Genomic DNA, 13841 nt, shown 5'->3' on the forward strand with positions numbered 1-13841 from the left:
CATTGATAAGAGAATCCAAGAATGAATACCGCCTTGTACTTTGGATTATTTTGTGGGATGTGAAGATTGCTAATTACAGTAGAATTTAGTAAAATTATACAGCACAGTGAAGAGAATAGCTTTTTTCTGTTTTCTGAATGTGACATGTGTCAAGATATTTCATCTGACAGTCAACCGAGCTGAAATTCAATTAAAATATTGCATAAATCAGTTTTAAATGTTTAAAGAAGATGGACAACTTTTTGTAGGTTTTTTTGGTAACTATTTTATTAATTGAATTTCATCCCCATTCCTGCATAGTTTAAAGTGGATCATTAAAAATAGCTGCATTAGACACGTTGAACTAGCTTATTTCATACTAGATATTTTTCTGGAGCCTCTGACTCTTTCAAGCAAACCAAATTAAAATTTAAAATGTAATGTATGCATGTGTGTGTGTGTGTTCACTCCTACTGACTGTGACAAATCTGGACAAAAGCTAATTTTGGCATTTTAAAAAATCAGATCAATGAGCAGAGAAATAAATATAGAAGTCCTCCTGCTTCAGGCTCTTGGTGTAGGCACAAGATCCATGAAAGTACTATTTGCTAGAGAGAAATTTTTTAATATATAAAAACTTGTGGGAACTTCCTGCTATGTCAAAAACAGATGAGGAAGATTGTGGTTTTTAAGAAAGAAAATATTATTTTGTTACATTTAGGGGTCTATTGCCACTATATTTAGGGTTCTATTGTGTAGCTGGCTGGAGAATTCTGGGAGTTAAAGTCCACAAGTCTTAAAGTTGCCAAGTTTGGTGAGCCCTGATCTATACACAAGAATCTGGTCAAGTAATGGTAAAATCGGCAATAGTTAAGAGTCAACAGAATTCTGGGGGTTGGACTCAGATCGCTTGTGGGAATGCAATGATTCCAGGCTGATACCTCTCTTGACTCCATCCATCGGTATTCATCTGGCTAGCATCCAGTCAGTGTGTGAGAGAGTTGAGGGCTGTTTGGAAACTGAAAGAGTATTTGCTGTGTGAGCAAGAAGGAGACAGCAAGGAGCCTGGGCATGGCTTAGCTCAGCTGTTCTGTACTAAAGCTGCTTAGCTGCTCTGAAACTAAAACGGCTTGTGTTCTCTGCTTGTGTTTTGCATTTGGAACAGATATCTTTTCAGGTGGGGAGGGGGAGTACAACTCCTTAGCATCAAAGCGTGTTAATAATAATAATATACGAAATACTAATAGCTCTGATGGTCATTTCAAAAAATCCTTTCTTAGTGAGCTCCTAGAAGGCAAGAGGAACATACATGCCAAATGTCAAGTTTGTAGCCTTTATGGTTCTGGAGATTTTGTGAGTGGTATTTCGCTTTTATATTTATATGATTTAAGCTGTATGTATGTATGTATGTATGCATGCGTCTCTATCTCTCTCTGTGTGTGTGTATATATGTATTAATAATAAAACTATGGATATAATGAAATGCAGCTATTGGCTGGTTAAAGTTTTCATCAGCACTCTCTCTCTTTCTCTTCCTCCTTCCTTCCCTCTCTCTCCTCCTCCTTTCTCCTCCTCCGCCTCCTCTTCCTCCTCCCTCCCCCTTACACTTTTTATCCTCCCAGCTGCCTGCCTTATCCTCGGCTGTATGATTTATCCCGACGGTTGGGATGCAAAAGAGGTGAAGCGGATGTGCGGTGAGAAAACGGACAAGTACACGCTGGGAGCTTGCTCGATCCGCTGGGCTTACATCTTAGCCATTATTGGAATCTTGGATGCTATGATCCTCTCCTTTCTGGCATTTGTACTTGGCAATAGGCAGGACAGCTTACTAGCAGAAGAACTGAAGTTGGAAAGCAAAGGTAAGATCATTTATATGGAGATTCTCAGTCATTCAGGTCATGGTTGTCCCAAAGGTGATTTTTTTTTTCAAGAGGCAGCTGGACTTTCTTGGCTTTTCCTTGAAGACTTTTCACTTCTCAATTCAATTCTGAGTGAAGAAGCTTCTTGGGTGAGAAGCAAAATGTCTTCAAGGAAAAAACAAAACAGTCCAGTTGTCTCTTTAAAAAAAACACCTTTGGCTCATCACTTTGGCCAATGTTGTTCTTCTTAAGATAAGAACCAAATGGCTCCATTGACTTTGCTCATCAAAAGAAGCGTCTATGGAAATTCTCAACCATCTAGGTCAATGGTTGTCCCAAAGGTATTTTTTTTCAAGAGTCCTCTGGACTCTTGGACTTCCTTGGTTTATCCTTGAAAACATTTCGCTTCTCCATCCAAGAAGCTTCTTCAATTCTGACTGAAGAAGCTTCTTTGGATGAGAAACGGAACGACTTCAAGGAAAAACAAAAAATAATGATGACCTTTGCTTGCCGGAAGGTCGCAAAAGGTGATCACAGCACCCTGGGATACTGCAACCATCAGATCTGGGGTGGTGCAGTGGTTAGAGTGCTGTACTGCAGGCTACTTCTGTTGACTGCTGGCTGCCTGCAATTTGGCAGTTCGAATCTCACCAGGCTGAAGGTTGATTCATCCTTTCATCCTTCCGAGGTGGGTAAAATGAGGACCCAGATTGTTAGGGACAATAGGATGTCTCTGTAAATCACTTAGAGAGGGCTGGAAAGCACTGAAAAGTGGATATAAGTCTAAGTGCTATTGCTATTCCTTCCTTCCTTTTCTCATTCTCCTTCCTGGTGGTTAGAATGCTGTATTGCAGGCTAATTCTGACCACAGCCAGCAGTTCGATCCTCACCAGGGTCAAGGTTGACTCAGCCTTCCCTCTTTCCAAGGTCGATAAAATGAGGACCCAGATTGTTGGGGGCAAGAGGTTGACTATGTAAACCGCCTAGGGAGGGCTGTAAAGCACTGAAAAGCGGTATATAAGTCTAAGTGCTATTGCTATTGCTATCATAAATACAGGCCAGTTCTCAAGTGCCCAAATTTTGATCATGTGACTGTGGGGATGCTACAATGGTCATAAGTGTGAAAAACTGTCAGGAGTCACTTTTTTCAGGAGTCAAGAGTCATTAAATGAACGGTTCTAAGTCAAGTCTTCCTCTCTTGCAATCCTTGCTCTAACTTGAATTCACCAGGTAGGCTCTTTGCTTGCTTTTCATAAATATTGTATTTCTAACTTCTGGCTTTTAGTACTAACTGTTAGAAAGTATAAGGTTTTTTTAGTAATTGTTCTGACCTAGGCTTCCCAAAAGCACAAAGCCGATGCTTCATCCCGATAAAACCCTTTTTATTTAGGTTAAAGGGAATTCCTCTCCGGCAAAGTCCCGGCTAACAGTCTTTCAAGAGATTGCACAGCTACAGACCTTTATCAGGCTGGGAGAGTTGCCAGGCCAATATCTTCCAAACGCCACTCTGTAGCAGACAATGCATGGCAAGGAGTCAGGAACAGATCTTTACCCTAATGAATTAAACTAATTGTCTCCGGCAAACACCCCTCCCCTTTCGCTCCTCTTTATTCCCTATAGGAGGGGCCATTCACCATCCACCTGTGGCTTTACTCCTGAGTCGACCCTGGTTCCTTAGGTGTTCCCTTTGTCTGGCAGCTCTGTGCATGCTTACACTGGGAACAGGCTCCAGCTGTTCTTCTGCCCCACTGATCTCTGACTCCAAAGGCAGCTGATGACTGTCAGACAGCCCTGGCCCCATCTCTGCCTCTGATGCAGAGCACTTGTCGGAGCCTTCCCCAGACTCCAGGACTGGCCTATGTTCCTCCCCTACCTCCTCAATGTCCGAGTCGGCCACCAGCTCCACTGGCCGCTGGCAGGCCACAACTGTAATGTTATAAGCAACCATGCTGCTTCCTGAGCTAGTAACAGAAATGAATAGGGTTGCTGGTTAATACAATTTAGTCTCGTGCAATGAAACCAGCAGTGATGCTTCCTTCTGCTTCTGAATCTTTTTGATAGCTTGTGACTATAGGCATTCATCTCTGAGTAGCTTTCCAGAAGACATGATGCAGTCTGACATCTAGCACAAAAAGGACACAAGCAGACACATGCCGTTTTGATATCGGTTAAAGATGAAACCCCACTGAGGGCTGTTCACAATAGTCACAACTGAGGTGGCAAACTGAACTTGATATTACTATCATTTATACTGTGATTTTTCTATTGTCCGGTGATGAAGGCAAAACCCTGAAGCAAGATCTTTGGAGGAAAATGCAGCATTATTTAAAACAAGGGAATCCTAGTCCAAATTTTGAGAGAGTCTTAGTGTATTGAGAGTTTTGTAGAGATAATTCAGCACCAGAAAAACAAACACAGATGGCTGATGTATCATTTTAACATCTTTATAAACATAAGTAGATTTAACAAACCAGTTGTAGATTTCTCCAACATGGAGCAAACTCAAACAGAAACATGTTGCAAGTTCAGAGCAGAGCTCCAGTCTTCAGCAAGCAAGCAGAGCTCAAACATAGCTGCAGAGTTGCAGAGCTTAATATAGAGCTACACCTAAGCTACTGAGAGTATTTACACCAAGACAAATTCCTTGTGTGTCCAATCACACTTGGCCAGTAAAGTATTCTATTCTATAAAGTATTCTATTCTATTTTAGTTTCAGTTTCCAGCCTAGGCTACTTCTAGTTTCAGTTTCCAAACTATCCTCATTGGCTGATTTAATTGCTATGCCAATCCATTGGCTGACCTTGTTACCAAACTCTATTCCAGTTTATGAATATACTCTGACATAGTGGACCATCATTTAAATATGAGCCAGCTGTGTGCTGAAGCTGCCCCAAAAGCCAACACAGTTCTAGGCTGCGTTAAGAGAGGGATAGAATCAAGATTGCATGAAGTGTTAATACTACTTTATAAGGCCTTGGTAAGGCCTCGCTTGGAAAACTGCATCCAGTTTTGGCCGCCACTGTGTAAAAAAGATGTTGAGACTCTAGAAAGAGTGCAGAGAAGAGCAACCAAGATGATTAGGGGGGGCTGAAGGCTAAAACATATAAAGAACAGGAATTGGGTATGTCTAGTTTAATGAAAAGAAGGACTAGGGTAGTAGTGTCCCAGTATCTCAGGGGTTGCCACAAAGAAGAGGGAGTCAAGCTATTCTCCAAAGCCCCTGAGGGCAGGACAAGAAGCAATAATTGGAAACTAATCAAGGAGAGAAGCAACTTAGAACTAGGAAGAAATTTCCTGACAGTTAGATCAATTAACCAGTAGAACAGCTTACCTCCAGAAGTTGCGAATGCTCCAACACTGGAGGTGAGATTGGGCAACCAATTTGTCTGAAATGGTATAGGGTTTCCTGACTGAGCAGCGGATTGGACTAGAAGACCTCCAAGGTCCCTTCCAACTGTTATTCTAAATTCTACATTTTCACCTAAAATACTTCCATTAGATTAGTCCTCGACTTGAGCCCAAAATTTCCATTACTAAGATAATACATGATTTCTATCATGTCCTTCTTTCCATCAGACTAGGTATACCCAGTTCCTGCAATCATTCTTCATATGTTACGGCTCCTAGGCCTCTTATCGTCTTTGTTGCTCTTCTCTGAACTCTTTCCAAAATCTCAACCTCTTTTTTGTATTGGGGTGACCAAAACTGGATGCAGAATTCTACTACTGTAGAACTATCATGGATCTATCCAAAGCCATATAACTTTCTTTCTTCAGTGTGCTCTGGAAAATGACCGAATCTAGTTATTATTCTCTCCTTCCAAAGAAACTGGAGTTATTTTGTTTAGAAGCAGCAATTAAATGTGTTGCAAAGGATGTAACTGGCAATCTTAACTATTAACCAAATACAAATGTTACATGTAGCTGGAAAATAGAGGAAATCCATAATAAATTACATAACCTTGAATAAGCAAGGTATTGAAGTACTTTCTAGAGAACTGGAATCAACTCTAATCCTTGAAGATTAAAAGATATTATATGGGGATGAATTATTGTAGAACTGTATTATTCAAGATCAGAAACATCCTTAGAATTGTGGGTTTTTATTTGAGAAAAGAAAATAGCAAGTATACATTTTAAAGAGCTTCCTATACAGATGTCAAGAGAAACATATGGATTTCATAGATGCGTATTTATACATTTTTCATATATTTATGGTTAAAAGAGCAATATTTATTCCTTCAGTATAAGTTCAAATATATATTACAGAATGTATCTTATCTAGCCTGAAAGCTATATCTAATTTATTTTAGAAGTTAAGATAGCGCACCCAAATGAATGGGATTGATAATATATTAATAAGAAATGGCATAAAAATCTGATATCAAGGAAAATGTGGCTTCTTTCATTTCAAAACATTTTCTATGATAGCTTGTCACACAGCTTTACAGAAAAGCTTGTTTTTCTTCTGCCCTTTTTTGTCCTAAAATTTAGAAGATCTTGGGCCTTTCTATATTTTGTTATTTATTCCTTATTTCAGAGATACATCGTTTTATTTTATTTTTTATGAAATGGGTTGAAGATTCTTTTAATCTGTGAAATATGAACTGTAGCATGCCAAATTATTTCAGGTGTACGCTTTTACCTTTATTTCCTGCACACTCATTTTTCTAATACCCAGCAGTGTTAGGCTATTTCATTTTATAATTTACAGGGTAGCTGCAAATTAAAAAAAAATAGTATTGTCCTACAATCCAAAAGTGTACTAGCTCATAGCTAATATAGCTTGCAGAATTATCATCTTTTAATGACCTCATAATCCCTTGCGGGGTGGAGTCTGAAGAACTGAATGGAGCTAGCAGAGTATTTTAATGGCCGGATGCCATCCCTGTCGCCAATGCGGAGTTTTCTTCAGCAGATAGATTCTCATTGTACCCAGAGAGAGAAATATCTGCCTCTACCTGGGATTCGAACTCACAGCCTCCTGATTGTGAGGCAAGAGTTCCATCTCTCGGCCACTGTACCACTCCAGAGCTCACAGAATGCTAGGCTATAAAGTTGTGTCTTAAAATACAATCACAATACGTTTACATAATGACATTATTTTAAACACAACATTCAAAGGTAAGATAATATCTATTAATCACTGAGCCAGAGGTATAATCTAATACATGTAGTCCTTGGCTTATAACCATTTGTTTAGTGACCGTTAGAAGTTACAACAACACTGAAAAAAGTGACTGATGGCCATTTTTCACACGGCCATTGCAGTTTTGTAGGAATCGTTCAAATATTGGAGCAGTGCTAACATGTCACCCTTAGTCCTTCTTTTCATTAAACTAGACATCCCCAATTCCTGCAACCATGTCAGGATTCCGGCAGTTACTCCAATTAAATCATGAGCCTCGAGCCACACTCCCAAAACAAAAAAGGATTTATTTGAAGTTAGCATTCTACATCTGGCACTAACCTGGGCGTAGTCAACTCTGAGATACGTAATTTACTGTCACCCTTGATCCTGCTTTCCCCACCCACCACCCCTCTGGGTGTATCATCCAATGAAACATGTCCATAGCCAAAAGTCATCAATCATGCTCTCCAATTAGATTTTTTTCGCAGCAGAAACTTCAGCCATCTAATCAGTCTTTGAAGAAAATATGAATGGAATGTACTTTCGATTCCACACTGTTGTCTGCTCATTGAAACTACCCCCCTTCTTTCTGTTGTCAACTATAAAACGTGTATAGAAAATGTTTTACGAGTTGACAAACCGTTCTTCTTCATACATTTAGCCTCCAGCTCCTTCATCATCTTTGTTACTCTTCTCTGCACTCTTCCCAGAGTCTCAACATCCTTTTTATATTGTGGTGACCAGAACAGGAGGCAGGATTCCAAGTGTGCTCTTACTAAGGCTTTGTAAAGCAGCACCAGAACTTCACATGATTTTGATTCTATCCCTCTATTAATGCAGCCTTAGGATTGCATTGGCTTTTTTTGGCTGCGGCCACACACTGGTGGCTGGAGACGTAGTAAGCGGCACAGAACATGAATGCCTGCTGTTTGGTTCATCCCACTGCTTCTCAGGATTTGCAACAGCTGGGACTTGCTGCCAACTAGTGAGAATAGTAGAAGATCTCTTGGGAGGTGTAACACAGGGAAAGGCAACTTCGTGATCTTCAACAGTTGCATCTTATTTACTGGATCAGCACGTGCCGTTTTCTTAGAATAGCTCTCCGTCTGAATTTGGTGTGTGGAGGGCAGACTGAGACAGGAGGGAACAGATTAAACCTTTTTTTTAAAAAAAAAAAAACCAGCTAGACAATTTTTAGTTACGTGGTCCTCAATGGGCACAGCAGGAGCGATTTGATTGGATGTTGTATGAAAATAAGTTTTAAAAGATGCTTGGGGTGATATACACACTTTTTTACTCAAGTGCTAAGTTTTTTTCTCCGATAAGATAAATTCTTCCTCCCTTCCCTCCTCTCCTCCCTCTCTCTTCAATCTTTTCCTGCCTCCTCTCTCTCCTTCCTTCTTTAGTTTCATCCTTCCTTCTTTCCTATTCATTCTGTTAGCTTCCTTTTTCCTTCTCTATCATTCTATTATCTTCCTTCCTACCTTTCCCTCTCCATTCCTCCCTCCCTGTCTTCCATCCCTGCCTTCTCTCCTCCTTCCTCTTCATTCCTTCCATGCCTCCTTCCCCCTTCTCTCTCTCATTCCTTCCATCCTTCCATCTGTTCATCCTTCTTTTCTTATCATTCCATTATCTTCCTTCCTCCCTCCCTCTCTTCTGTCCTTATTCCTCCCCTTCCTTCCCTCCTTCTCTCTCTCTCCTTCCATCCTTGTCATTCTATTATCTTCCTCCCTCCCTCCTCCTTCCTTCCTTCTCTCTCTCTCCTTCCTTCCTTGTCATTCTGTTATCTTTTTTCCTTCCTTCCTCCCCATCTTCCCTCCTTCTCTCCTGTCTCCCTCCTTATTCCTTCCCTTCCTTCCCTCCTTCTCTCTCTCCTTCCTTCCTTGTCATTCTATTATCTTCCTCCCTCCTCCCTCTCCCCTCCTTATTCTTTCCATTCCTTCCCTCCTTCTCTCTTTCTCTCTCGTTCCTTCCCTGTCATTCTATCATCTTCCGTCCTTCTTTCCTCCCTCCCTCCCTCCCTCCCTCCCTCCCTCCTCCCTATTCTTTCCATTCCTTCCCTCCTTCTCTCTCTCCTTCCTTCCTTGTCCTATTATTTTCTTTCCTTCCTTCCTCCCTGTCTTCCCTCCTTCTCCCCTGTCTCCCTCCTTATTCCTTCCCTTTCTTCCCTCCTCTCTCTCTCTCTCTCCTTCCTACCTATTATCTTCTTTCCTTACTCCTACCTTCCTTTCTTGTCATTCTATTATCTTCCTCCCTCCCTCTCTTCCCTCCTTATTCTTTCCATTCCTTCCCTCCTTCTCTCTCTCCTTCCTTCCTTGTCCTATTATTTTCTTTCCTTCCTTCCTCCCTGTCTTCCCTCCTTCTCCCCTGTCTCCCTCCTTATTCCTTCCCTTTCTTCCCTCCTCTCTCTCCTTCCTACCTATTATCTTCTTTCCTTACTCCTACCTTCCTTTCTTGTCATTCTATTATCTTCCTCCCTCCCTCTCTTCCCTCCTTATTCTTTCCATTCCTTCCCTCCTTCTCTCTCTCCTTCCTTCCTTGTCATTCTATCATCTTCCTTCCTTCCTTCCTTCCTTCCTTCCTTCCTTCCTTCCTTCCTTCCTTCCTTCCTTCCTTCCTTCCTTCCTTCCTTCCTTCCTTCCTTCCTTCCTGTCACACTATTACATCCCTCCCTCCCTCTCTCTTTATCCAGCTCTTCATCTGGAAAGACTGTCAGAGCAACAAAAATGAGAAATAAGACAGTTCCTATTTGCAGGTTGATAGACACTCCAGTGCAACAGGGGAATAGGTTGGGAGGGAAAAGGAAGACAACAGATGTGGACTACTTGAATCTTGAAAGACACAATAAGTCAAGCACAAAGGCAGGGGGGCCATTCTTGACAGCCTGAATGGGGGGGGGGGAGAGAAGGTTTCATCAACTCTAAGTAAGAGGGAGAAGGATCTCACCGCTGCTTCCTCTTTTGCCGCAAATCAGCTTGGCTGTTTGTTTAGATTGGCAAAATAGGTTTTTACAGTTCTTTTGTAAGCCAGAACGTCTAACTTATTCTACAGGTTGCAATCTCTCTCTCTCTCTCTCTCTCTCTCTCTCTCTCTCTCTCTCTCTCTCTCTCTCTCTCTCTCCCTGCTCTGCCTATCTATCCATCATCTATCTATCTATCTATCTATCTATCTATCTATCTATCTATCTATCTATCTATCTATCTATCTATCTATCTATCTATCTATCTATCTATCTATCTATCTATTCTATCTATCCATCCATCTATCTAACATCTATCTATCTATCTATCTATCCATCCATCCATCCATCTATCTATCTATCTATCTATCTATCTATCTCTATCTATCTATCTATCTATCTATCTATCCACCCATCTATCTATCTATCTATCTATCTATCTATCTATCTATCTATCTATCTATCTTTCTATCTATCCATCCATCCATCCATCCATCCATCCATCCATCCATCCATCCATCTATCTATCTATCTATCTATCTATCTATCTATCTCTATCTATCTATCTATCTATCTATCTATCTATCTATCTATCTATCTATCTATCTATCTATCTATCATCTATCTATCTATCTATCTATCTATCTATCTATCTATCTATCTATCTATCTATCTATCTATCCACCCATCTATCTATCTATCTATCTATCTATCTATCTATCTATCTATCTGCAGCGAAGGAAAAGAAGGTGCATATATCTTATTCCTCCTAGGATACTTCACAGAGGAGAAAAGCACAATTTTGGTATCAAAATTTCCTATAGCTAGTCCTTGTCTTACAATAGTTCATTTAGTGACCGTTCAGAGTTACAACCACACTGAAAAGGGGACATGACCGTTTTCACACTTAAGACAATCGCAGCAGGCACACAGGATCAAAATTAAGATACTTGGCAACTGACTCGTACTTTTTGACGATTGCAGTGTCCCAGGGTCGTGTAATCCCCTTTTACAACCTTCTGACAAGCAAATGGGGAAACCAGATTCACTTAACAACTGGGCTACTAATTTAACAATGGCAGCAATTCATTTAAAAACCGTGGCAAGGAAGGTGGTAAAACGGGGCCAAACTCACTTAACAACTGTCTTGTTTAGCAACAGAAATTGTGGGCTCAGTTGTGGCTGTAAGTGGAGGGCTACCCGTATTGTGTAAACTCCTAAAACGCAAGAAGGATTTGCCAACGCAATAAGGGTAAATATTTGCCATTAGAAATGTGGCTATCGAGGGTCACGAGACCAATTTCTGGGAATGTCCTCAAGTGAACCCCGTTCATTGATTTGTAGAGCACAGCATTTGTAAATCACATTTCAGTGGCACTACATTTTTAGAGGTTTGCTCTGAGAAAGAAAGAGGGAGAGTGGGAGAGAGAGAAAGATGGAGAGTGAGAGATGGAAAGAGAGAGAGAGACGAGGAGAGAAACAGAGAGAGAGAGACAGAAAGGGAGAGGGAGAGAAAGAGATGGAGAGAGAGATACTCAGAGAGAGAGAGAGAGACAGAAAGAGAGAGAGATGGAAAGAGAGAGACGGAGAGAGAAATGGAGAGAAAGAGATAGAGAGATACTCAGAGAGAGAGAGAGAGAGAGATGGAAAGAGAGAAAGAGACGGAAAGAGAGAGAGATGGAAAAAGAGAGAGATAGAGAGATTCAGAGATAGAGAGATGGAGACAGACAGACAGACAGACACACAAACATGCAGACAGAGAGAGAAAGAGAGAGAAATTAATGCTCTGTTTAAATTTTCTGCAAATGGGATCCATCCAAAGCATGCCGTTTCATCTTTCCTTGCTTTCCACTTGGTGCTTCTGTCACTTAGCGATGACAGATACATTGGTGTGCCTGAAATGACAGGGTGTGTTTTGAAAAACAGACATTTTGGAGGCCTAATGAGGAGGTCTGGTGTTAAGAGTTACTCGGTGACATATTTCAGCACCACTAGAGAAAACGATGGGAGCATATCAGGGTGGAAAGAAGAGGCGCAGAATCGTTAAAGAGACGATTTTCTGCAACCGAAGGACAAAAATTGTCCCTGGCTTTCTTGCGGTAATCCTCCGCCATTTCCGAATCTCCCTTTGGCTTTTAATTCTTGCACTGGAAGCAATCCTCAGCAACCCATTGAGAATGAATTGGCAGGTGCTCTTCAGCTTTGCAGCAAGACCAGCCCTTTATGGTCTACAAGAGTTGTCTTCTTCAGTTGGCCATTTTTTCCCTTCGTGTTTTTCTTCTACTGTCGAGTTGGTGGTGGTTTCACGGCGTTGTCGGCTGAGGAAGAGTTCAAAGATGACAAATAGCCGAAAGAGTTACTTCCCTTCTTCCCAGCACTGACATCTTGTTCTTTTCCTCAAGAAAGCTCACAATTTCCTCCTGAATATGTGTGCCTTCATGAGCTGACTCACATTTATGACCCAGGGTCAAGTGATCCCATTTTGCGACCTTCTGACAAGCAAAGTCAATGGGGAAGCCAGATTCATTTAACAACCGTGTTGCTAACTTAACACTTGAGGTGATCCACTTAATAGCAGCAGCAAGAAAGATGGTAAAATGGGGGCAAAATGAGGGGTGGGATTCTACCCTCCGCCCCCCTGCGCATGCATGCCAGATACCCGACAATCAACTGTTGGGCGGTGGCGCGTGCGCATGCAAAGTGTGGCTCTTCCGGGCAACCTCCCGCCTGCCGGGGGAAATGGCTCTGCATGCCACTTCCGGCACGCGTGGCATAGGTTCGCCAACACGGGTTTAAGGAATGGAGGAAAGCAAAAATGTTTTTTTTTTTTCCTTATCATTTATTTGGTGAGTTTAAAACTAAAGCTGCCAAACTAATCAAATAGCATGGAGTCCAGCACAAAACATCTTGAACTATTTGGTAACTTCCTTTATTCTACATCAAGCAGTCCAGAAAGAGCCAAATATTTAAGATTTAATAGAGCTGTGATGCCACACACGTCTCTTCAGTTCTGAACAGTTAGCAATAATTGTCATATTTTCAAGTACAAGCAAATATCCAAGCAAGATACTTATTTTTGGGGGGTAAAGATAACTGAACAGGGTTTTCTAGGAAACTGAATTATCTTCAACCACATACTTGTTTTCTGCATTTCATTTTTAAAAACTGTGTTCGTTTTACAGTTGAAAAAATACATATGTTCAATGATGTTAACCATATGATATAATATTATTTTTAAAAAGGGATTGAAATTTTTTTATTGACAGACTCCAAATAGTGGCGTTCTAGCCAAGCAGGACATATGCATATTAAATCTACAACAAATGGTGTAAAGTTATATTAATATTCTTTTAGATTTCAGTCCAAAACCTAGACTCTTGAATTGGATTTCAAGCAGCATACACGTAACAAGCAACCTGTCTTTCTTAAGTATTCTCTAAAATGTTTGGTACATCCCAAATAAATGCTTTCCAAGCTCGGCTGTTTTTTAGCAGACGTTTCATCACCCAGCTATGTAATATCATCAGTCCTGGTAAGGAATGGGGTTTGTTCTCAATTTGTATTCTTTCAGGGTTGGTGGTATTGGTGATTCTTTTGTTGGGCTGCTTACTGCTGGAAACAGGCAGAAGGCTAGTGTCAGCTAAAAAATAAAAAAATCTTTTTAGTTGCCAGCTGAAAGGGAATGGGGGAAAGCAGTGCATTCCTTAAATGCCTCAGATAATCACCTTGGCAGCCGAAGCTGTTGGTGCGCAAGATTATTACTGGAGAGCATGATTGATGACTCTTGGCTATGGATGTGTCTCATTGGAGAATATACATCCAGGGGCTGGGGGGAAGACCAGGGTCAAGGGTGAAATGAATGATGTGTCAGAGTCGGCTACAACCAGGAAATGCCGACATGTTAACTCCTAATA

At 41.0% G+C, this 13841-nt stretch overlaps 1 protein-coding gene across 3 annotated transcripts in view; it reads left to right on the top strand.

The window, feature by feature from the left end:
• Positions 1-13841, top strand: part of LHFPL3 (LHFPL tetraspan subfamily member 3) — a 180246-nt gene that overhangs the window by 110006 nt on the left and 56399 nt on the right. For all 3 annotated transcript variants that reach the window (XR_015750035.1, XM_026677243.2, XM_087967781.1), the window contains exon 2: positions 1602-1838. Coding sequence is in view for 2 of the 3 variants with exons in the window: in XM_026677243.2 (XP_026533028.1) it covers positions 1602-1838 (237 nt within the window). In the remaining variant the exon portion in view is untranslated. The remainder of the gene's footprint in view (positions 1-1601; positions 1839-13841) is intronic.

Source organism: Notechis scutatus, chromosome 6, assembly GCF_049901735.1.
Source record: "Notechis scutatus isolate UNSWTSFEM ecotype Mainland chromosome 6, rNotScu1.2, whole genome shotgun sequence".
NCBI lineage: Eukaryota > Metazoa > Chordata > Lepidosauria > Squamata > Elapidae > Notechis > Notechis scutatus.